The sequence below is a fragment of the Eretmochelys imbricata genome, chromosome 1 (assembly GCF_965152235.1).
Source record: "Eretmochelys imbricata isolate rEreImb1 chromosome 1, rEreImb1.hap1, whole genome shotgun sequence".
Classification (NCBI taxonomy): domain Eukaryota; kingdom Metazoa; phylum Chordata; order Testudines; family Cheloniidae; genus Eretmochelys; species Eretmochelys imbricata.
Genome location: NC_135572.1, coordinates 57,335,780 through 57,361,853, shown reverse-complemented (window position 1 = coordinate 57,361,853; position 26,074 = coordinate 57,335,780). Strand labels below are relative to the sequence as shown.

Genomic DNA, 26,074 nt, shown 5'->3' with positions numbered 1-26,074 from the left:
ATGTTGCCCGTTGTCTTCACTGTGCTTGTTCTGTACTCTTGCTTCTTAACCAATGGAAGCTGTGAGCTCTATGATGAGCTAAAGGAGTTGAAAACTGAATTTGACATCAATCTCTACCAGCGATTAGCAGAACCAGAGAACAGAACTAACCTGATAGTTGCACCAGCAAGTGTGTCCATTTCTTTGGGGCTACTGCAGTTTGGAGCTCAAGGAAACACCCTTATGCAGCTGGAAAATGCTCTTGGATACAACATCCACGGTAATGTGCACTTTGACAAATTATTTTTTAGCAATAACTGCTTTGCATTATATCATAAATTCACACTACAGCTTCCCTATGGAGAAAGCAACTGCACAATGGAGCTAAACTTCTAATTAACAAGATCTGTAAGAGCTCATACTGCATTGTTTTCCCATATTTGATTGAACTGTAGGAACTGTTTAACCAGCTGATATGTATGTATTCATCCTACTTCTTTCTGAGCAGTGCTCACTCTTTCTACTACACTTTAAAACAAAACAAATGAAGATCTGGAAGGAACATGTAACTCCAGCTAAACTAATGTTGGATTCTCCGGATTTTCTTTCCATTTTAACCAAAGATTAATCCTACCACCTGACACAATATATCCATAGCTATTTTTCATGATCTGTGCACTGGTTATAGAAAACAGATGTCTCATCTTCAAAATTTGTAGCTTATACATACTGGGCCAGCTTTAGAGCTATCAGTATTCTTAAGCATGACATTTATTTTCATCAAACGAAGGCAAAAGTTAAAATGTATAGAGATTGCTGTTGTGTTCTGTAACCTTACTTAGTTATTATTGCCTTTCTGTGAAGCACTGGTACTCAGAAGTAACCGTTCCAGCTCAACCCAGCTATTATATTCAGATAAAACCTATATGTACTATATATTTTCTCTGGTTGTCACACACACTATCTACAGCACAAATACCCTATCAAACAAAGGTATTAGTTGCAATGATGCCATTTTGCTATAATTCAGTAAAGTAATTTTTAACCAATTCTCATTTATGGAAGCATTATACCTTGCTCTTTGCCATACATCTTGCCTCTTAGGGACTTAATTATTGAGAGAACTTTAGAAAATGGACTAGATAATGAAATTAAGGCAATAGTCCCATCCATATAAAAATTGACAAACAGCACTGAAGAGATTTTCCACTTATTGGTGAAACCTATTACTTGTTTCAATGCTTTTCTTCCTTCCTTCCGTGCTGTGGATAATATTAACAAAACGGAATATCCCTGAGAAAAGGCTGGCATTTTTTCACCGTTTTAGTTGTACGCATCACAAACCACATAGGTTTCTGACTTCATGTAAACTTACTTGTGTTTAATGTGAAAATAAATGAGAATGGCAACAATGACCCATCTGCAGCAACAATGAACTTCCAGAAAGAAAGAAAACCGTTTTCCCCAAATGGCATGTTTGGCTAAATCCAGCAGAAATAGATCAAATAAATGTTTTCCTTGAGATGAGTAAAACCAACTCACTGACATACATAGCAGATAGAAAATTGCATTCCTCTATTATACTTTGCGGCTAACATTTTTGTAGCTCTGCCTTTAACTATAATGAGTGATGTGGTACAAAAATGCACCAATCTGGCAAAAACTACACTGATAGCCATCAGTATCCATTGAAAGTTCAATCATTCTTTAGAGAGAATCAACTTTCCCTGGCTTTACTAACCTCTTTTAATGTTCTGCAGCTTTCCTAATATCTGCTCTAGCACGGGCTGTTTGAGCAAAATAATGTCTAAAGATATGTCTGTCTGAATAATAAACATCAAATAAAATATTTGAAAGCAGTTTTAAACTAGCCTACAAGTAAAAATTCAGAACTTTGGTTAGCTAAGATTGTTGGTGTTACTAAGGTTACAAGCGGAGGATACTGCATCTCATATAACATCTGCTTCTTATTTTACCATCTTTGAGTTCTTACATCCACGTAGGAGCTTGCCAAACATTAGCATACTAATGCAAAACACATGAGAAAGGCACTTTACACCTAAAAAAATCTGAATCTTCTTGACATCTGTTCAAGGAGTTCAATATTTTTCCCTTAAAGAGTAACAGAGCTAAGTTTTAACACTAAGCTGTATTAGTCTTCATGCAGGTTATTAAAGGGACACAATTAGGTTAAAAATCATGGATTGGATTCTCAGGTGATGTAAACTGGCCAATTTGGAATCTGAGAATCTGGCCCCATATACTTAAAATGTCCTAACTGAGATGCAGAAGGCTCCTGTTCACTGGACATAGGTTTGGCAATCAGGACAATTAGGTTCTATTCCTGATTCTGCTACTAACTTCCTGTGTGATCTGTGGCAAGTCACTTCAGCTCTCTGTGCTTGTGTTTCCCCTCCCACTCTCTGTCTTGTCCAATTAGATTGAAGCTCTTTGAGACAGGGATTGTTTATTATGTGTTTGTAGTAGTACCTAGCACAATGGGGCCCTTATTTCCATTGGGTCTCTAGCACTGCTATAACACAATGAAATAATAATAATAAACACCACCTCTGATAATTAAAACCAGAGGAATATTTTGAAAAATCTACTTTGCTTTTCCCCATTTTTCCCCATTTATTTCCTGTTTGGATTTCTCCCCCTTTGAAAAGTGGTAAAAAAGCTAGTAATATTCATTTTTGTTTGTAGTTAATTCAAGCCAATCACTATCCCAGTTCTCCTGCACTAGCAAAGTGCTGCTGTGTTTAAGTTGCAAACACTTCAGGGGGATGTTAATCCATTTACAAAATAAAAACCAGCTTCAATTAGAATTCGTTAACAGAGAATTTCATTGACACATTTCCAGTGGTTTTAGATTCTGTAAAAATAAATTTAAGCAAAATCTCTGTATAAAGTCAAATTGGATGTGACAGGGTCCTGCTAAGTGTATTTTAGGTTTATGCAAGTTGATTTTTTGTGTTCAGCCCAAGGGGAAGCTTGTCTCCCAGCATCTCTTCTTTTCTTTATACGGGGTAGGCTGGGTAGTACCATTTCCACAGCATCCTTCTCCTCTACCCCTGACTCCACAGAGGACACTCCACAGGGTGTTGGGCTGTTGTATGGGGCAGGGGAAGGTTGGGAACAACATCATCCACCCTTAACTCCATGGAGAAATCAGTGCAGCCCAAGGCCTGCTCCATGTTGCAGTGGACACCCTCCCCCTTTCAGAAGGGATTCTGGAAACAGCTGCGGACATAGGAAGCATTGGCACCAGGTCTCCATTTGAGGGGAGAGCAGGAAGCCCCAGAGCCAATGTAGAGGCAAAGGGGTTCTTTAATGCCAGTGCTGTGCTTCCAGCACAGCCCCAAAATCAGAGATTTAAGGGCATCAGGCATGTGTGTGCGTCCCCTCAACAGAATGATTTAGAGAAAATTCCAGAAGGGGAAGCTCCAGAGTTTTCCCTCCCCCAGCATTCCTCTTGCAGATCAAATGAATCTTAGTGGATTGTATTTTAATGCTACTAACACCACCCTAATTCTTACATGGTGCTTTTAGATTAATTTAGATGCAAAGCATTATTGGATTTTAAAACTTCAAAAAACTTCATGATGACCAAACCAAAACCAAGAATGTATAAAAGAAGGGTTACTTATTGATAACTGTTGTTCTTCAAGAGTTGCCTCTATGCCTTCACATTTATGGTCTCTAGGGCCTCTAGTGTCGAGCTCCAGAACTGTACAATAAAGCCATGTCCACTGGTGGTGCAGTAGCGTGCTCCTATTAGGATGACATCATCGGCTCCATCTATAAAAGGAAGTGCACCTCCGCGACAGCCTTAGTTTCTTCTCCCTAGCCTGCAGAGTCCGGAAATACAAAGAACGCTGAGACAAGGGGGAGGGTGAGTTGGTAGTATGACTGCACAGAGGCAACTCTTAAAGAGCAGCAGTTACTAACTTTCTTCTTTGAGAGCCTCTGAATTCCCATGAATGGGGGTTTAGCAAGTGGTGCCACCATCAGAGGACAGCAGGCAAGGGGTTCAAGGAAAAAGCAGACTGCAGCACTGCCTTACTAAAACAAGCATTGCCGCGGGATGCCAAGTCCAACAAATAGTGCTTAGTGAAAGTGTGTCAGAATTACATGTAGCTGCTTTGTAAATCTCTACAATAGGAACCTAGCTCAGAAAAGCTACAGCAGCAACTGTGGCCCTAGTAGAGTTTGTCTTTAAGCCAAGAGATACTGGTTTTCTGGCTAAGTAGTAACAACCTTCAATATATCTCTTAATCAAGTGGGAAAGAGCTTGTTACTAATAGGCTCCTCCTTATACCTCTCCCCATAGGCAACAAATAATCTGTCTGATCTTCCAAAGGGCTTAGTCCCACACAGGTAATAGTAGAGATAGATGCAGACAGAGACCTGTGCTGTTAAGTATAAATATCTTTTGGCATCTAAGACTCCTCTGGGTGAGCATGGTTCTTCCACTTGTCTGGGGAAGAAAAGGAGGAGGGAAACATACTGCAACAGGTGAAAATCTGAGAACATCTCAGGCATAAAGCTGAGGCGAGGTCTCAAAATGACCTTTTCTTTGGGTACTACTGTGTAGAGTTGAGGCTATTAAGGTACTGGGCTTGCTAACCCTCCTAGCAGAGGTAATGGCTTTGAAAAATACCATTTTGATAAACAGGTATTCTAAGGAGGTTTGGGACAGGGACTTTTAGGGTGGACCCATCAATATCATTAAGACTAAGTTCAAGTCCCAGGATTGGGAAGGCCCTCTAGTAGTAGGAAAGGCATTAGCCATTCCCTTACAAATCATGGAGACTGGAGTGAGAGAATAAAGGTTTGTGTCTAACAAAATTATGACAGGAAGAAATCACTGCTAAATGATCCTTCAGGGAAGCTACTGCTAGACCTTGTGATTATAAATGCAAGAGAAACTCTAAAATTGCAGGGACTCCCACCCAGGACGGGATTAACCCTTTACTTTTGGCTCAGCACATAAACTGTGTCCATGTTAGTCTAAACTTCAAGGTGGCACTCTTTCTGGACTACAACAGTACTGCTTGAACTCGCTGTGAACATCCATCCCAGGCTAGATAATGGAGCAGCAGCTATGGGACTTGATTAATAAAGAACAAAAGGAGGGTAATATAATTAATGCCAATCAGAATGGGTTTATGGAAAATATATTTTGTCAAACTAGTGACATAATTTTTGAAGAGATAGTAAGTTTGGCTGATACATATTTAGAGTAAGGCATTTGACATGGTACTGCATGACATTTTTATTAAAAGACTACAATAATATAAAATTAACATGGCACATATTAAATGGATTAAAACCTGGCTAACTACTAAGTCTCAAAATGTAAATGTAATCAGGGAATCATCACTGAGCAGATGTGTTACCATTGGGGGCCCCACAGAGATTGATTCTTGGCCCTACATTATTTGATATTTTTATCAATGATGTGGAAGAAAACAAAGTTTGCGTTGATAAAGTTTGCAATTACACAAAAATTGGGGGAGGACAGAACACCGATACAGAGGAATCTGGCTTACTTGGTAAGAAGGGCACAAGCAAACAATGTAAGTTTTAATATAGCTAAATGTAAATGCATATATCTGCAAAGACTGTCAGCTGTGCTTACAAGGTGGGGGCCTCCATCCTCGAAAGCAGTGACACTCTATAAATACATCAGAGGAATAAATACCAGGGGGGGAGAGAGGAGTTATTTAAATTAAGCGCCAATGTTGACACAAGAATAAATGGATCTAACACGTTTAGGCTTGAAATTAGATAATGATTTCCAAATACCGGAAGAATGAAGCTCTGCAACAGCCTTCCAAGGGGAGCAGTGGGGGCAAAAAAACAAACTGGCTTCAAGACTGAGCTTGATAAGTTTATGGAGGGAATGGTATGATGAGACTGCCTACAATGGCATGTAGCCAATCTGTGACTGCTATTGGCAAATATTTCCAATGGCTGGCGATGGGACACTAGATGGGTAGGGCTCTGAGCTACTCCAAAGAATTCTTTCCCAGGTGTCTGGCTGGTGGGTCTTGTCCACATGCCCAGGCTCTGATAGTCATACTTGGGGTCAGGAAAGAATTTTCCCCCAGGTCAGAACGGGAGAGACCCAGTGAAGTTTTCGCCTTCCTCTGACGCATGGGGCACAGGTCATCTGCAAGTTTAAACTAGTGTAAATGGTGGATTCTCTGTAACTTGAAATCTTTAAATCATGATTTGAGGACTTCAGTAACTCAGCCACAGGTTAGGGGTCTATCACAGGAGTGGGTAGATGAGGTTCTGTGGCCTGCAATGTGCAGGAAGTCAGATTAGATGATCACCATGGTCCCTTCTGGCCTTACAGTATATGAGGCTCTGAAAAAGAATTGTGGGTTGTGGTGGATAAACCACTGAACGTGAGCTCCCAGTGCAAAGCTGTGGCCAAAAGGGCTGACGGAAGAACTAACAATAAAAAGGGAGAGTTCTGTTTAGGTCTCTGGCAGCAGAGAAGGAACTGAGATGGACAGGGGATGCAGGGTCTTATACAGATGGAGACAAAGATGTCATGCTAGCACAAGTACTACTGCATTTCCCCTCCTCTCCTCCCCCAAGCGGCTACAGCTGTGTTATACAGTCCGGCAGCTCAACTCTTGCAGCAGCAGAAGATATAAGTGGGGATGCACAGAGGCCCCCGAAGAAGAGGAGTATTTTTTTTAAAACAAGAGCAAATAGAAAAGTCAGATAGACTGTGATGTAAGGTCAACTACTTAGTGTAGCAACAGTATAGCAATTTCTAAGGTAATGTCTATCCTACAGCTGCAAGTAGTAACGCTACAGAGCTTGGGTTAAATACACAGAGAGGCTTATTTTCTCTGAATTTAATCAGTGTTTTGAATTCTCTTCAACTTCCTGTGAAAAAGATGGGCAGTTACCTGAACAGCCATGGCACCTGCAGGTATACAGAGATTAGATCTGTAGCTACAGTGATTCTTGCTCACATGCACAGAATGGAAATAGCCAAATTTAACTTAGGAAGGAATTTTTCCACCAGGGCATATTGGAAGGTACCTCTTAGGCTTTCTTCACTTTCCTCTGGAGCAGTGTCCATCCATTAGAATTAAGTGATCATGTCCAAACAGTCATTTTCCTGTGATTGCAGCAAGGGAGGAGCTAACATTGGTGGACCTTTGTTCTTTCTATTAATGTCATCTGTGTTTTTGCTACAAAAAGCTCTTGGTATATACAACGTATTGCAGGGTATCCCTAGGCAATAGTCTCCGCCTCACTAACAGTTTCACATACTTGAATTTTGAATTATTTTACGTCCTTGTAGCATCCAGAGGGCCCAATCAGCTTTATGTTAAGTGCTGTTGCAATAACATAGGTCCGTTGCTATTTGTTAAGTGCTGACAATTTTCTTGGCAATGAATTATCATTAACACTTCATTTTTGCTATTGTTAAGTTCAACATGAGAATTACAGCATTGATTTTTCTCCTGTCTGGCAGAACCAAAAGTGCAGGACTTCTTGCATACCGGATATGAAGAAGTGACCAACTCTAGCCAAGGCCCTGTGGTTCAGTTGGCGTGTGCCCTATTTGTGCAAGCTGGAGTTCACCTGTCTCCTGACTTCATTGAGCATACTGCACTCTGGGCAAACAGCAGTCTCCAAAAAATCAACTTCAGTGAGCCTAACAGCACTGCTGCACAGATAAATGAATGGGTTACCAGTAACACTGAAGGTAAAATAACTAATAGAGATGATTATGTAGGCCCCAGCTGTAATAATAAAAACTATACAGATACCAGCAGTTAGCACTCTAGCATTTAACCAAACGTAATAACGTTTAGTACTATGCTCTATACAGAAAGGCATAGTTTAGCAGTCTTGAACACAAGACTGGGAACCAGGAACGCCTGTGCTCTAATCACAACTCCAATACTGCCTCACAGCATAACCTTGGGCAAGACTGCAGTAATTCTAGGTACCTAAATAAAGGATTACAGGATCAAGCCCTTAACCAGTCTGCCTTAGTCCCTTGCTTTGTAAAATGGGAATAATATCATCGACATAGCAGGGATGTTCTAAGAACAATTAGCTAGAACCAAATTCTCCCAGCTATCATGGACTGTAGTATTCACCACAGTGAATACTTCCAGTAAATTCAGTAGTAGGTGTTTACAGTATTGACCCATTCGTTTGTACAGTGAAAACAGAAGATGAAATTAGTGAACTTTATTCCTTTACATGACCAGGAAGTTTAATGAAACTAAATCCAATCTTAATGAAAAATATACTGTAAGCCATTAGAATTACTGGGCCAAATTAATCACTGGTTCATGCCACTGATTTTGCATGAGTTATACTAGGGATGAATTTGGCCATCAACTTGATTAGCAGGTAACTAATGTGATTTTAAACATGCATGTTGAAATTGATACTAGCTGCTCTTGAAAAGTCTCCTCTATCTTCCTCAACAGAACTATAATTGGACTTTATGACAGAAATTGATTGCTCCAGGAAACATTGTTGACAATGTCAGCTCACACTTTGATAAAATTTTCCTATATTTTTTGACACTGCCAATGGCTTTCATGGTAGGGAGGTGAATAAAATGGCATGATCAGTTAGAAAACTTCACACTAGAGCCTTTATTTCATGGCAAAGGGGACATAACCTGCCCAAGGCCTGTTTTCTATCATTGATACTACCAGACTCTCTGGGCATAATTTCACGTTCAACTTCTTGCACATAGATTTAGTCACACTTTTTCCATTACTGCTAGAAGCAGTTATGCAGTCATTTAAGACTCTGAACATTTACCCTTCTTAGAGATTTTAAGGTCAGAAGGGACCACCATGACCATCTAGTCTGACCTCCTGCACATTGCAGGACACAGAATCTCACCTACCACCCCTGTAATAGACCTATAACCTGTGGCTGAGGTACTGAAGTCCTCAAATCTTGACTTAAAGATTTCAGGTTACACAGACTCCAACATTTATTCTAGTTCAAACCAGCAAGTGACCCATGCCCCAAGCTGCAGACGAAGGTGAAAAACCTCCTATGTCTCTGCCAGTCTGACCCGGGAGAAAATTCCTTCCTGACCCCAAATGTGGCAATCATTTCATCTTCTTCTAAGTAGAGCAGAAGACTTACTTTAAATATACTTTCTAACATAGAAAGTAAAGATAGCAACAGTGTTTTAACTATGAAACTTGTTGAGTAAGAGAGCATTTGCCATACCAGAGTAAGCCAATGATTGACATACTTTCATCTCTTTAAAAACATGTATGTGTATAACTAATGTTGAATGTAGTGAATGCCAAGAAAAAGTAAGGGATATACTAATTTTCTGAGCTCAAATATGAACAAAAGTATGAAACTGATGTCAGCCTGACCCAATGTGTTGGAGGTAGAATGCTCACCTCTGTGACTTGGCCACTTTTGTAGCACATCAGGATAAAAGGGTTCAGAAGAGTTAAAAAGAAATCTGATAATTTGGCCCTATGTATGTCACTTAAAAAACGAGAGAGAGAAAGAGATATGCAGGATTCCCTCTGCAACGTGTGTGTGTGTGTGAGACAGAGAGAGAGAGAAAGAGAGAGAAAATATAATTCGTCTTCTCCTTTTCTTATGCAGGTGGAGAAGTAGACTGCATACATCTGGATACAGCTGGTTCACCACTTACCCAGATGGCTGTGGTGAGCACCATGTACTTCAAAAGCATGTGGCAAAAGAAATTCTCTTTCACAGATACTCAGTCCTTGCCTTTTACCACTGCAGAGGGCATCACCCTGAAAGTGCCCACAATGTACCACACGGCTGAGGTCAATTATGGTAACTACTTTTCATGCTATGTCTGACATATGAAACAATATTGTAAACTACATACATTTTAAATTTATTTACTTCCAGCACTGCCTACAATGTGCTAGATACTGCACAAACATGGAGGAGAGCGCTTTGGAAAAACGCCAAAATATAATAGCTCAGAAATAGACCTTTTCTCTGACTTATAAAACCTGTGTGTGTTATGCTTCTATCCAAACTTCACCTGAGGTAGATACTGTAGTTTAACAATGATTGAAGGTGAAAGCAGGAGCGAGTAATGCCCTACAGTAGCACAGGCTTGAACATGAGATCTTGTTTTAGATCTCAGACCTGCCCTCGCTGAAGTAAATGGCAAAACTCCTGATGACTTCAGTGGGAGCAGGATTGGACTCCCATTGAGAGACAGAATGTTGAGCAAAACACTGGGATTTTTCCCTGCTCAATCTGAAAAGTGTGGGATCTCTTCGCCTGGAGAGTCGTTTGAGGACGACAGAAAGGAGAGTTGATATTTTAACATCTCATGGATAGAAAAGTGTCATTAACAGTGCAGCACCCTCTCTTGTGCATATTGCCAAGGCTACACTGGGTCAGAATCTAAATCCTACCGCTGTCCTAGAACCCATGATTTTCAGAACTAATGAGCACTACCAACTAAACCTTACTGACATTTTGTAATGATATGCAGCCAATTACTTATATAGACATTATAGTTTCACACCAGTATTTGAGAGACTGCAAATAAAACTGATGATCATTGAGTCAAAAAACCCCAAACACCTCTACTCTTAAAGCATCAGCTGCTATATCTAACTCCTTCTCTGTGTTGAGCACTGCAGGAGTTGTTCTTGGACATGCCATTATTCCATTGGAACACTGCCTCTTTAAAGGGAGTTTAGCAGGGCTGTGATGTTACACTGCAAAAAGTTTTATATGCATTTGTGACGCAGCCAGCAACTAGTTAATATTAATGACACCTAAATTAATGGATGCTGTACCCTGTTCCCTAACCAATTATTCATTTGAAGGTCCATTAAGTTGTATCCTCTTTTGAGGTTATAGGTTTAAAGATTTTTGTCTGAATTTGACAGCTTCTAAATGCTTTGTAGTTCAATAAAGCTGTGCGCTTCTTGAAAGCAGCTTAACCTGTGCTATTGATTTGGGTGCATGGATGAGAGTATTGGGCAAAGTACTTCTCAATGAGTCAAACAGGAACTGCTTTTTCTTTTTTCCTAGTAAGTGTAGTTCTGCTGAAAAGTGCTACATTGAAAGAGCTGGAGAATGAAGTCATCTATGTATTCAGAAAGAGCTGTCATAAGACTAGTCACATTGTAAACTCACCCATTCTCATCCAAGTTCCTCAGCTCTGACCCAAAGGGAGTACCATGAGCAGACAGCTAAATCACATGCTTCACTGGGCTGGGCCACTGAGACAGCCACAAAGGATGTCAGTTATCGCTCTTTGTGTTAGCAAATGTGTGATGTGGACACTTGTCTGCTCGGAAGTGAATTAAGACCATTAACTCAGTTCACATGAGCCAGTGACCTTCATTTATTAACTACCTGGTCCACATTCAAGCCAGTGACTTAGTGGTGAAAGGCTCTGTATCCTCGTACTAGTGCCTTGAGCTACCTAAAGTTCCTCAGAACTGCTTTTTCCCTTGAGTGATGCCAAGGATTATGTTTTCAAACCTGTAGGTCAGTTCCATACCACATCGCTGGAGCGTTTCAGTGTAGCAGAGTTGCCTTATCTGGGGGAGAGAGTCAGTATGTTTGTGGTGCTTCCCAGTGACAGGACGACATCTCTGTCCCAGATTGAGTCACACCTCTCAGCTAAAATCATCGCTGTTTGGGCCAACAGCTTAAAGAGAATGAAGATGGATATTTTTCTACCTAGGTAAGTGACACTCTCCTTCTCGAGGGCCTGGCCATCCTCTAACCATACATATCTTTTATTGTCAGAGTTGTGTTGTGTACGTCATTGTTGGCATAACCAATGACATATAGGACACCTGTCCTTTTAGTAGGACACTTTCAACTCTAGTCTCCTGATCACATGATCAGCAAAGCAAAGCACCCTCTCTCCCTTCTTTAGCCAGGAGAGGTGGTCTCGGGAATGCCAAATACTATACGTATCTTATAGACCAGGGGTTCTCAAACTTCATTGTTCCACGACCCCCTTCTGACAACAAAAATTACTACATAACCCCAGGAGGGGGGACCGAAGCCTGAGCCCGCCCGAGCCTGCTCCCCTGGGTGGGAGTAGGAGGGGCAAAGCCAAAGCCTGCGCCCCTCCACCCTGGGTGGGGAGACCAAAGCCGAAGCCCCAGGGCTTCAGCCCCAGACGGGATGCCTCTAACCTGAGCCCCACCACCCAGGGCTGAAGTCCTTTGGGCTTCGCCCCTAAGCCCCAGCAAGCCTAACACCAGCCCTGGTGACCTCATTAAAAAGGGTTTGCAAACCACTTTGGGTAGTTTGAGAACAGCTGTTATGTACTATAACTGAACCATTATTTAAAAAACAACCTGAATTTGATTCTACAAGTCCTATTTATATGTAAGAAGTTTATTTGGGGTACAATAATGCTTTAAAAATGTACAAAGGGAAGAAAATTATTTGTGCCCATTCTTGCTTTTTTGCTTCGTAAAGAAAACTTCTAAAAAGAGTTGTTTAAATATTTTAACGTACTTTACAATGTATTTTTAATATTAGCAATATTAAATGGAGCTCCAGCAACTCTCACCAATCACTGCATTTCTTCTGTGTACAGGGCAAGTGCACACTCTCCATCACTCCAGCCCTTCACTATTGCCAAAATTTGCACATGACCCCACAGCATTTTTCAAACAAATAGAATGATAGGATGTACCATCTGGGTGCAAAAGAGGGAGGGCGTTTCCTGGATGTACTTAGCACATCAATCAGCACAGAAAAACTTTATTACATACCTCCAGAAATACATTCCCCATGCTAATGAAACACTGAAAAATATTTTGTGCATTAATGTTCTTTTTCCCAGCTGATGTTTTGCAGATGCATTCCTACCTACAACCAAATTTATGACAATTTTTTAAAAAAGAAAGCACAAATGGGGGCAAATGCAAAATTCACATATATATTTAAATGAAATCTACTGTGTTCATTTTAGATTCAGAATTCAAAGTCACTTTGACTTAAAAATGGTTTTACCTGCCTTGGGAATTACAGACATGTTTGATCCAACTGAGGCTGATTTTAAAGGTATTTCAGGTAAGATTATTCCCTATATAGGAAATGATCACTCAGTGTATAGATGTATTGTAGATGTTTACGATATTTGTTTGACTGATTCTAGAGAGCCGATCCTTCTGTATTAATTAATTAATTACTTCTGGCTCCAAGAAAATTAAAAACACAATCCAGATTCTATTTAACTACTGTAGAATTGAAATTTCTTTCAAACTACTGCATTTTAGGTTAAGCAAAATTTGGTGGTGGGGAAAGATTTTTAGAGATTAAAGCCAGTGAGACAGAACACTGCTGGAATGTGTTTGCTTAGGTGCCGGCTGAAGTCTACAAGGATCACTGCAGATCAAGCATTTATTACTGGTTCTAAATAGCCATTCCATAGTCAGTGACATTGGTGTAACAACCACAGGCCTCTTTATTCTGAGTCCCGACGTCACGCAAACAACCTTTACACATGCCTGTAATCTCCCTTTGTTTCTGTTCCGCAAGCCAACAATCAACATCATACTACCCAGCCCACAATATCCCATGACCACATGTTGTTAAGATAGAAACTGACTAACTACCATGTCTCAAAAAACCTGATGTTATTCTACTCACTAGAAAGTTTTATCCTGATTTAATATTAAAAGACTCTGTAACTGTCCATGTGCTTTGACTAACACATATCACTTCCAGCAAGGTAAACAATTCCAATTTGGACACTTGCATTCAAAGACTCTCAAATGGAGATTTTATGGTGAGACTCTCAGCCTTTCTAATATGATTCTCGTCAGTGTGTGATTGTCATTAAATGGAGGCATAGCCAAAAGAACATCTTCTGGTACAGTGGAAAATGCTTTAGAGGATGTTCCTGATGGAAGTTTGCTTCTCCCATGGGACAAAGCTCAGGGCAAAGATTTTGTTTTCTACCCCCTATTAAATTGGAGTATGTGTTCATTATAATATGATCACTGATTGCACAGAATGCCTTGTTAATTAGAAATGAGGTGTTAATATGCTGACTAAAATTCACTGATGGTTCACATTATAAATATGTACAACAGCTATTTAGATAGGATGAGCGCTTAAGGAGGATGAAATACAATGGATCAAAGCATACTGGGGAGCTTCTTCTGTACTGTTTATGACTTATTCCCATTGTGCTTTTTGATTAAGACAAATTTGAGTGGCACTTCTTCTCAAATTTTACCTATTATTTAAGGGTGTCTATTTTCCCTGGTTTCAGAGTAGCAGCCGTGTTAATCTGTATTCGCAAAAAGAAAAGGAGTACTTGTGGCACCTTAGAGACTAACAGAGTTTATTTGAGCATAAGCTTTCATGAGCCACAGCTCACTTCATCGGATGCAAATGCATCCGATGAAGTGAGCTGTAGCTCACAAAAGCTTATGCTCAAATAAGTTTGTTAGTCTCTAAGGTGCCACAAGTACTCCTTTTATTTTCCCTGTCCTTCCCTTCCCCCCACTCCCCACCTCTCTGGTATAATTCTGAGTTGACCCACAGGCTCAGGCACAAAGGAGAAAAGCAGTGCACATGACTATTACCCATAATAATAAATATTGAATGGGGGAGCTACTGTTGGGGTTTTATAGAACTATCCTCAGCAATCTTACAAAGTGTCACTTTTCTCAGAGTTCTATTTTGTTTTACCAGTGATTCTTCCTGCTCAACATGTTTTTGTGGGAGTTTCTTTGGATCGCTTAGTTGACCCAACATTAGTTCGTTGTTCCCAATACACTCGGTAGTTGCCATTCATACCGAGAAATCTTACTGATTACTAGAATTAGTGAAAGAACAATCAAACCACTGGTTGGTCACTTACCAATAGAACTCAGCATTTAATTCAGTGTTATTAATCATGTTTATTACAGTATTGCCTAAGGACTGACCAAGAATGGGGCCTATTGTGCCAGATGCTGTATAAACACTGAGTAGCAGTGTCCATGCCCTGAAGACCTTAAAGTCTAACTGGGCAAGATAGACACAGGGTGGGGGAGCGGGTAGAATATACAAGCAGAGTGAACAATGTGATTGTCAAAAACAGTACTTAGTTCCACTGTTTTTTGGTGGGGAGGGAGAAGAGGGTTAGTTAGGAAGGGATAAGCTAAGTGGAAAGAAAAGTGAAGGGAAAGGGTACTTTGAAGGGAAGGTAGATGAAGGGGATAGGGCAGGAGAGAAAGGAGTAAGAGGGGCAGGCGTGAAGTGAGGGATGGGTAGGAGGAGGATTAGAGCAAACAGCCATTGAGCACTGGGCAGAGAAAGTCCAGTCAAACCTGTAGAAAGTTTGGCGAATGTCTGAAGGTCCCTGCAGTGGCTGTTCCTGCTCCTGCCAGCTGGAGTCTCTGGATGGTTCCTCTCTGAAGTTTTAACCAGGTGCTGTCTACATGGTGGGTACATGAAGATGAAAGAACAGGAAGGAAGCAAACAGACTGAATGCTATCTTATTCTTTAAACTTCATCCCATGCTTTTAAGATGCATTGCAGTGCAGTTCCTCTCTAGGAAAACAGTGGGCCTGATTCCCGTTACCTTGCACATACGCAAAATGATTATTCAGAGAACAGGGGCCAGATTCAGATCTGTTATATCAGTATAACTTTGTGGAAACTCCATTCATTACACATCTCTGGAGTTACTCCAGATTTACACACTGACAGGATTTGGCCCAATAACTTTAAAAAAACATTCTTAAAATTGAGGACCAGACAATAGTAGGTTGGTTGCATCTTTCAGCTAATACTAGATGTCAAAAAGTTCTCTGTGTGAATGATACAAGAAAGGTTAAGTGAGTTGTTCAAGGTCACACAGCATACCATTGGCAGACAGGGGGACAGAAATCAGTCTTCTATTCTTACTAGCTTTCTGATGTTCTTACTAGCAGTTAGTTCTCTATAAGGTAGGCAGATAACTTTTAGACTAGGTTCTCCTCCGTAGTTGCTACTAAAGTGAAAAAAAAATTCTTTAGCAATCATGACAATGAAATTTTCCTGCAGATGTTCTCTCTTAATTGTTGTACAGAGACATATTTTGGTTCTATTTGGTTTTAAATCAATTTTGATGTGCTTATTTATACATGGTAAAATAGCTTGGTGCAGATGATACAGCAACAGAATTGCAGCACAGCCCTAACCAGACCTAGAGTTTTATGTGGAACTTCTGCCCTATGGTCATGTGTTACTTGACCTATACTTAAGTTAAATAAGGATATAATCTTTTTATAGCTATTGCACTTTCAGGTTTTGACAACCACAAACGTTTAGAACTGTCCAATCAATGAGCTGTCTGTGGAGATACAGGCTTTATCAGCTATTCAGCGTTTGTAATACTGGTGAGGCTGCTGAAAAACACTATATGGATCAATTCACCTTTAATAACGTTCACAGATTGTAAACCCAGGAGAGACCATTAGATTATTTAGTCTAACCTTCTGTGTATCACAGGCCATATAAATTCACCTCATTACTCTGGCACTGAGCCAATAACTTGTCTTTGAGTATGAAGAATGTGTTTCAAACAGTAATAAATACAGTAGAACCTCAGGGTTCTGAACACCAGAGTTACGAACTGAGCAGTCAACCACACACCTCATTTGGAACCGGAAGTAGGCAATCAGGCAGCAGCAGAGACCAAAAAATAAAAGCATGTACAGTACAGTATTGTGTTAAATGTAAAGTACTCAAAAAATAAAAGGGAAAGCAGCATTTTTCTTCTGCACAGTAACATTTCAAAGCTGTATTAAGTCAATGTTCAGTTGTAAACTTCTGGAAGAACAATAATGTTTTCTTTAGAGTTAGAAACATTTCAGAGTGATGAACAAGCTCCTTTCCCGAGGTGTTTGTAACTCTGAGGTTCTACTGTAGATCATTTATATTGGTAGTAGTGTTATATAGAAGAACTTCAAACCATGCCTCAAAAAGCTGGGAAAACATTATTATTGCCGTTTCACATATGGGGAAAATGGAGGCATGAGGAAAGTCAAGTGACTTGTCTAAGGTCACACAGCAAGCCAGCGATAGGCAGGGGAACAGAACCCAGATGTTATGCTTCTGTGGCCTGTTCTCGCTAACCACTATACCACTGCCTCCCAAATGACAAGTGATTGCTTTACTTAGTATTTATATAGCAAAATATTAACAACTGATTAACCCCCAAACCCCCTTTGTAAGGTAAGTCATACTATCCCCACTGTGCAGATGGGGAGACAGAGGCACAGGCCCACAAAATGACTTGCCCAATGCTACACAGTGACAGAGTCAGGATTAGAAGTCACATTCTTCCAATGCCCAAGCCCATGCTCATTCCTCCAGACCACCTACCTTCAACACATTTACACTGTAAACAGACAAGCAGAGTAAAACCCAATCCCACCATGTGTGAAAGTTTCTCCACCATCTTTTTTAAGAAAATGTATTTTAACATCATGGAGGGAAGAGTTTGGTGAAAGACATCTGAGACAAAAGGAAAGGCTGTACCTACTATGTAGGTTGTAGTCAGCAGGTTATTACTTTACATTATTACAGTAAAATACTTGGAAAACTAACCATTCCATAAAAATTGGGCTAATTTTACAAAGTAATTGAACTTTTTTTAGTTAATGGCATTTTGTATATAGTTTACAATAATTAAAATTAAACTGGAGAAAAGATTAAAGGAGGGATTGCAGTGGTTTACAACCAGCATTCATTTTTGGTAGAGAGCAACAGAAATAAGTGCCATTTGTTGGAAACATTCTGATGTGTGCTGCTGTTTGTCTAGCAGCATTAGAAACAATACCTGCAATTAGTAACTTCACAAACTGATCGCACTGTGAACATAGTGCTGGTAAAAGCATATTAAAAATTGTAACTGCAGTCATTCTGTAAATTATTAATGCCCTAAGAAGTCACCAATGAACTACATAGGTTAAAGGGTTTTGACCGGAATGGAGAGGTGTTTATTTTGATCATTATTCAGAAATTGTTTTGAAAATTCTATTTACAGACATCATTTTTGGTTAAGATAAAATGCATTATCTGTTCTCTCTTTAATAGCCAATACATCCCATCAGACCTAGGCAAGAGGAATTAAGTAACTGGTCTAAATTCATCTCTGAATTTAATAATTCAAACAAAAACTGTCCTACCTAACCTGGTATCTGTAGGATTTTAGGAGTTCAGATACTATGGGAATGAGAAGCAGTATAAGATAAAAGTGTCTCAATTTTTTTTTAAACTGGGTTGTGTTGATTTTACAATGAAACAAATAACTTAATACTTACTTTTGGTTGGTTTGTTAGAGCAAGGCGGGCTTTACATTTCAGAAGCTATTCATAGAGCAAAGATTGAAGTGACAGAAGAAGGAGCGAAAGCATCAGGAGCTACAGGTAAATCAGACATACAAACTTCAGTAATATTCTGCATCTGAGCCATATCATAGCAGTAACAAATGTTAAATCAGGGCCTTTAATTATAACAAGGAATTTACACATGCTTAAACCCATCCCTATTCAGCAAGGCACACAAGAATGTGCTTTATTGAAGCCCCATTAACTCCAAAGATAAAAATACCCCTATGTGCTTTGATGAATCAGGCCCACATTTAAGAAACCATTTCCATTCTACCTCCTATTTGCAGTTGCTCAGAACTTTAAAACATTTTCCTTTTCAAGTTTAGTCTGGCAACAGGGGATGGTTTTGTTTTCCTCAAACTATCTATTTTTCAGATTAGCAAGCGTTGAAGAACTACCAGCACCTAAAAACATCTTTTTTTAATTCAAACCTTCTATTATGCTCAAGTAACTGTACTGAAAGACAATTGACACAGGCGTCATTTGCTGTGGGGCAAGGAGGACCGTTAGTGCCTCCTCCACCCCTATTTTTAATAGGTGGATAGATTCCATTAGGCCTTCCACTCCCCACCCTCCCCGCAACTTTGCAGGATGTAATATAATCATGTATACTGTTCCATGTGCTGGTACAACATTGTCACCCTCTCCCAATTTTTCTGAGATGATGCCCTTGGCAACTGACCTTCCACGTTTGGCTTATAGAGCCAGTGTTTTGAGGAAAATACAACAATAATGTTAAAGTTAAGGATTTGAAGTTTCATCTTTGTGCACGCTTTGCAGATTTAGTTTCTCATTTGATTTGGAGTCAGTCGCATTTCCCATGTGCAACAGTTTCTGGGGGCAGATGGAATTTTACATTAAAAGGAAAATGTTTTCTATGCAAAATCCCACCTTCCAGCAAAGATTGTGGTTTAAATTAATGGCTTTTTTTTTGTAAGACATAAATATGAAAAACTATTGACATGTAAATAGAAAACCATACATTATTATCTGAATATCAAAAATTTTAAAATAGTGAGATTCAAAAGTTAATTGTCCTCAATTCCTGCTCCATCCTCTTTTTGCCACAAAAGCCCTACCACGGCATCTGGGGATTCTCCTTGCATATGGGAATATCCAGGTGGCATAGAGATGGCACATTCATGTCTATGCCACTCGCTGCTGTCTATCCCAACTCAGGGGATGTGTTGGTAGAATACCTGGAACATGCTGCAGCTTTTTAATCCTGGGCTAGAATACTCTGAAGGTGCTTCATCTTGTGGAGGGACTAATTTGGTCCCCAGCTGCTATGGAAATGAGGGGAGCATAAAGGCTGCTTTAAGACATGTGTTTCCAGTCTACGCCCCTTGTGTCTAGTGCTAAGCATTGCTCAACCACACTTAAGGATCTGGCTCAATAGGTCTGTAGTAGGATTACCTTGATGCTAGTGTCTGTATGCACACTATATAATTAACTTTGCTGTGGAGAAAAAGATTTTGAGTTCCTTGACTTAAATTCTCATCCTTATTGGTAAACTAACACACCTGTAATGTTTCCAATAAAATCCTCTATAGAAGATTCAAGTCATCTTATAACGTTTACATATCAAAGACTAAGTATAACCGCAATCAGCAGAAATAGCACCCAGTCCTAGTCCCACTGAAGTCAATGACGGCAGTCCCATTAATTTCAGCAGGAGGCAGCCCACTGAAAAGAACTGCTTTTCAGAAATAGAGATTGGGTTCAGGAAAGGCTGGAAAAATAGGAAGGTAATCTGTCATAGAATCCTAGAAATGTAGGGCTGGAGGGACCTCAAGAAGTCATCAAATTCACCCCCCTGCACTGTGGCACGACCAGGTATACTTACACCATCCCTTGACAGGAACTTGGCCAGCCTGGATTTTTAAAACCTCTAATGATGGCGAGTCCAAAACCTCCTTTGGAAGCTTATTCCAGGGTTTAACTACCCTTAAAGTTAGAAAGTATTTCCTAATATCTAACCTAAATCTCCTTTACTGCAGATTAAGTCCATTACTTTTTATCCTACATTCAGTGAACATGGAGAACAACTGATCATTGTCCTCTTAATAACAGCCCTTAACATACTTGAAGATTTATCAGGTCCCCCTCAGTCTTTTCTCAAGACTACATGTGCCCCCCCCTTTTTTAAACTTATCTTCAAAAGTCACATTTTCTAAATCTTTTACCATTTTTGTTGCTCTCCTCGACTCTCTGCCGTTTGCCCACATATAGCCTCAAGTGCGGTGCCTAGAATGGGATGCAGTACTCCAGTTAAGGCCTCACCAGTGCCAATTACTTCTTATATCTTACATACAACATTCCAGTTACTACGCACCAGAATATTAGCCTTTTCTGCAGCTGCATAACATTGCTGACTCTCATCCAATTTGTCATGAATTATAACCCTCAGATCCTGTTCAGCAGTACAATTACCTACCCAATTATTCCCCATGTTGTAGTTGTGCATTTGATTTTTCAAATGTGGAGGCTGCAAAGAGAGCAATAGGGCCAGGACCAGAATATTTGTCAGCTTAGCACTGCACATATTCAGGGTAGTGCCATCTGCTTTCCTCTACACACACACTCTCTCTCCAATCCCAAATGTGGTCAGCTTGATAGTGTTTTTGCCACTGTTCTTTTCTATCACTCTGTCTTCTACCTGGTTAACTTTCTCTTTAGCCACCAAGGTGTTCTCTTCTCTTCCTCCTGTACTCCACTGCTAGAGCAGTCACGGCTGGTTTTAACATGTTTATAGCTACATGCAATTGTACAAGATTTGGTTACTTAAAAACCTGGAAAATCTAGTCATACATTTTATTGAAAAGAAAAATTTGGAAATAATTAGATTGGGAGACAGAAGGAAATCATTCTAATCAAACTAGATTTGTTACATATTTTTAATATATATCTTGGATTAAAATTATTTTTGGCAAATGGTTTTATCCTAAAAAGCCTACAAATGCGTTAATTTTTGGTCAGTGTATTAATTACACTACGTAGCTACCTAGAAATGTATTTGGGAAATTATTAGGGCTCTCAAGCGATTAAAAAAATTGATCACAATTAATCAGGCTGTTAATAATAGGATACCATTTATTTAAATATTTTGGGGAGTTTTCTACATTTTCAAATATATTGATTTCAATTACAACAGAAACAGAACAAAGTGCACAGTGCTCACTTTATATTTATTTTTATTACAAATATTTGCACTGTAAAAAAACCAAAAGAAATAGTATTTTTCAATTCCCCCATTTCAAGTACAGTACTGTAGTGCAATCTCTTTATCATGAAAGTTGAAAGAAGTGTAGAATTATGTACAAAAAAATAGCTCCATTCAAAAATAAAACAATGTAAAACTTTAGAGCAGGGGTGAGCAAACTTTTTAGCCTGAGAACCACATCTGGGTATGGAAATTGTATGGTGAGCCATGAATGCTCACAAAATTGGGGGTTAGGGGTCTGAACTCCGGCTGGGGGCAGGCTCTGTGGTGGGGCCGGAAATGAGGAGTTCAGGGTGCAGGAGGGGACTCTGGGATGGGACAGGGGGTTAGGGTATGAGGGGGAAGTGTGGGCTCTGGCTGAGGGGTGTGGGCTCTGGGGTGGGGCTGAGGAGTTGGGGGTGCAGGAGCGTGCTCCAAGCTGGGACCAAGGGGTTAGGAGGGCAGGAGGGGGATAAGGGCTGGAGCAGGGACTTGGGGGACAGAAGGGGATCAAGGGTGTAGGCTCCAGGTGGCGCTTACCTGAAGCAGCTCCTGGAAGCAGCGCCATGTCCCCACTCTGGCTCCTAGGCAGAGGCACAGCCATGTAGCTCTGCACGTTGCCCCGTCTACAGGCGCCACCCCTGCAGCTCCCATTGGCCGTAGTTCCCAGCCAATGCGAGCTGTGGGGTGGTGCTTGGGGCAGGGGCAGCATGCAGAGCCCCCTGGCTGCCCCCCCTACGCATAGGAGCCAGAGTGGGGACATGCCCCTGCTTCTGGGAGCTACGCGGAGCCATGACACATGTGGACTGGGCAAGCCCCCAACCCCACTCGCCAGCAGGAGCTCAAGGGTCGGATTAAAATGTCTGAAGGGCTGCTTACGGCCCCTGGGCTGTAGTTTGCCCACCCCTAATTTAGAGCCTACAAGTCCACTCAGTCCTACTTCAGCCAATCACTCAAACAAACAAGTTCGGTTACAATTTGCAGGAGATAATGCTGCCTGCTTCTTGTTTGCAATGTCACCTGAAAGTGAGAACAGGCTTTCACATGGCACTGTTGTAGCCAGTGACGCAAGATAGTTACATGCCAGATGTGCTAAAAATTCATATGTCCCTTCATGCTTCAACACCATTCCAGAGGACATGTGTCCATGCTGATGATGGGTTCTGCTCAATAACAATCCAAAGCAGAGCGGACCAACGCATGTTCATTTTCATCATCTCAGTCAGATGCCACAAGCAGGTTTTCTTTTTTGGTGTTTTGGGTTCTGTAGTTTCCCCATCTGAGTGTTGCTCTTTTAAGACTTCTGAAAGCATGCTCCACACCTCATCCCGCTCAGATTTTGGACGGCACTTCAGATTCTTAAACCTTGGGTCAAGTGCTGTAGCTATTTTTAGAAATCTCACATTAGTACCTTCTTTGCATTTTGTCAAATCTGCAGTGACAGCGTTATTAAAACGAACATGTTCTGGGTCATTATCCGAGACTGCTATAACATGAAATTTATGGCCGAAAGTGGGTAAAACAGAACAGGAGACATGCAATTCTCCCTCAAGGAGTTCAGTCACAAATTTAATTAATGCATTATTTTTTTAACAAGCATCATCAGAATGAAAGCATGTCCTCTGGAATGGTGGCTGAAGCATGAAGGGACATACAAATGTTTAGAATATCTGGAACGTAAATACCTTGCAACGTCGGTTATAAAAGTGCCATGTGAACACCTGTTCTCACTTTCATGTGACATTGTAAATAGAAGCAGGCAGCAGTATCTCCCGTAAATGTAAACAAACTTGTTTGTTTTAGTGATTGGCAGAATAAGAAGTAGGACCTGAGTGGACTTGTAGGCTCTAAATTTTTTTTTTTTTTTTTTGGAGTGCAGTTATGTAACAAAAAAAATCTACATTTGTAAGTTACACTTTCACAATAAAGATATTGCACTACGTGTATGAGGTGAATTGAAAAATACTATTTCTTTTTTAATTTTTACAGTGAATATATTTGTAATAAAAATAAAGTGAGTACTGTATATTTGAAAATGTAGAAAAACATCCAAAAATATTTAATAAATTTCAGTTGGTATTCTATTAACAGTGCGATTAATCGTGATTAATTTTTTCATTAATCGTGTGAGTTAACTGCGATTAATTGACAGCCGTATCAATTATATTTAAACAGGATTTTTATAACTTTAAAAATGTAAGTTAAATAGATAGTAACAAAATAACTGCAGAGTGGAAGCAGTCTTATAGTTCAGGGACTGCACTGGGATTCAGGAGACTAGGGTTCAATTCAGAGGGGTCTGCCATAAGCTTCCAGTGTGATCTTGGGCAGATCACTTCATCTCTGTGTGCCTGTGTTTCCCATCTGCAAAAAGGGGAGAATTTGCATCATTTGTCAACTTACCGTAAACTCTATCTCTATGCACACATGGTTATGAACAGGGCAAGTGGTGCAATAGTGTCTTGACCGGGTGTTAGTACTAGCAACAAAAAAATATCAGTGGTGAGTCTTAAAACTCAAAGGCAAGCAGGAGTAATTACTCAGTGAGTAGACAGCACTACATTACCTGTGTAATTCATCCTTGCAAACTTTTACTTGCTTGTTCACCTGGGGTGATTTTTTTCTGCTGGTTAATTAAACATTACATTTATTTTTATCACAGTAAGGGCAGATGAATAATTTGATGGTTAGGGTAGTAAAAACCTGAGTTTTTTGAGGGTGCTCTATAGAAGAAAAGGCAAAACTGAAACTGACACGTGAATGTTCTCTCTCTTGCATGGCAGCTATGGTGCTACTAAAAAGATCTCGAACTCCTGTTTTCAAAGCAGACAGACCTTTCATCTTTTTCCTAAGGCACGCCAATACAGGTACACATAATTCATTTGTTCAGTATAGGAGTCACTCACCTAACAGTAAAAAAATCTTATGAGTGTGTCCCATAAATAAATAAGGAGCTATTCTCTAAAATGACTTCAATTTCCATAAAACTCCTTTAAAAACAATCTGTAGAATAAATTTTCAACTACAAACAGTGGAAGCAGAAAAATTGACAATCATGGGAATTCAGTTAGACTGTTCTTCGGCATAAATTTAGTAACCAAAGGCACTCTGATGGTCCTGGGGACTAACATCCATTTATCCAAAGAATGGAAAGGTAAAGCACATGCAGGGGCAGTACAAGTTTCTCCTCCCCTGTCCTGCCTCTATGACTCAAATCTAAGCATCTCCTGATCTGGAAAGGCATGGGGCCTAATCTGTCCTGCCACTGCTTTGTGTCTTGCCGAGACAAGCAAGAAAGTTGCCACTTGTAAGTATTAAAAGCATCTTTAGTGAGCAAATTGAACAAAAAAAAATAAAACTTACTATACTCAACTATGCACTTAATAGGATGAAAATTGGACTGTAAAATACAAATTTAGAGAAATCAAGTAGAGCAAGAAAGAAACCACAGACAGCATTCTAATCAGAATAGCATCAGAAACAGTCATATAGTATTGCAAATCACATTTTTTTCTTCTATTTATCATAAAAAAGTGTAAAAATGTACGTTTGTTTTTGGTAGAAGTCTGTCTTCTTTGGGGAGGGGAAAAGAGTAAATAAAGCTACTATTAAAAATACTGATGTTTAATATTTGGTTTATTATCCATTTGGGAGGCAGCAAGCTCCAAACTCCTACCACCTGCAAGTTAGGCCTCACTACAGAACAAAAGCCCAGAAACTCTCCCCTCATATTTATATTCTGCAATGTGCTAGGCACTTTCCAAAGACTTCAGAAAATATAGCCCTTGACCCAATTATGGTACAGTTAAGAGCACCACCGTCTTCTCTGAAATTCAACTTCAGAACAGATCTGTCTAGAGAAAAAAAGACAAGCTGATAAACTGAAATGCGATGATATCTTAAGTGATTTAAAGCATAGATGAATTATGAATCTAATGAGGCAGTAACCCAATGGGCCAAATCCATCTCTGCTGTAACTCTAGTACATATACATAGGAATTAATCTGACCCATTACTATTTGGTCAAGTTCAAAGCCATTTTCATTTTGGCCAAGATTTAATCATACTAGATAAGGAAGCTTCTTGTTCAGCTGCCAACCCTTTAATAAGCAACTGAATCTAATGTGCAAATTAACAAATTAATCTGGCCCTTAACTGGTTTCACAAACTTTTAAAAATGCAAGAGTTACTGCAATTGGACCCACAAAACCAGTATTTGCATGTATGTGAACATCTGACAGTTAACCAACAAGTTGCATGTAAAAATTAGGTGCACAATTACATGTATACACTTTTTGCAAGTTAGGCCATGAGTGTTTGAGTGTGCAATTTTAATGAAATGTTTATTTTAATTCACAGGTTCAGTGCTCTTTATAGGAAGAGTTACAAATCCCTCAGAATAAGTGTGTCCAATGCACCCTCCCCTTATTCCTTCTGCAGCCATCTTTCCTTCAGTGAGATTGAGGCACACTATGCATATTTATTAAAAACTGGATACTTAAAAGTA

General features: G+C 39.9%; 1 protein-coding gene across 1 annotated transcript; it reads left to right on the top strand.

The window, feature by feature from the left end:
• On the top strand, positions 1–25,970 carry SERPINE3 (serpin family E member 3). The gene is made up of 8 exons (XM_077823961.1): positions 1–259; positions 7,490–7,723; positions 9,625–9,822; positions 11,512–11,710; positions 12,962–13,062; positions 18,315–18,401; positions 24,351–24,434; positions 25,927–25,970. The coding sequence occupies exons 1-8, from the start codon at positions 1–3 to the stop codon at positions 25,968–25,970; spliced, it is 1,206 nt and encodes a 401-aa protein (XP_077680087.1).
• The last annotated feature ends 104 nt before the right edge of the window (positions 25,971–26,074 follow it).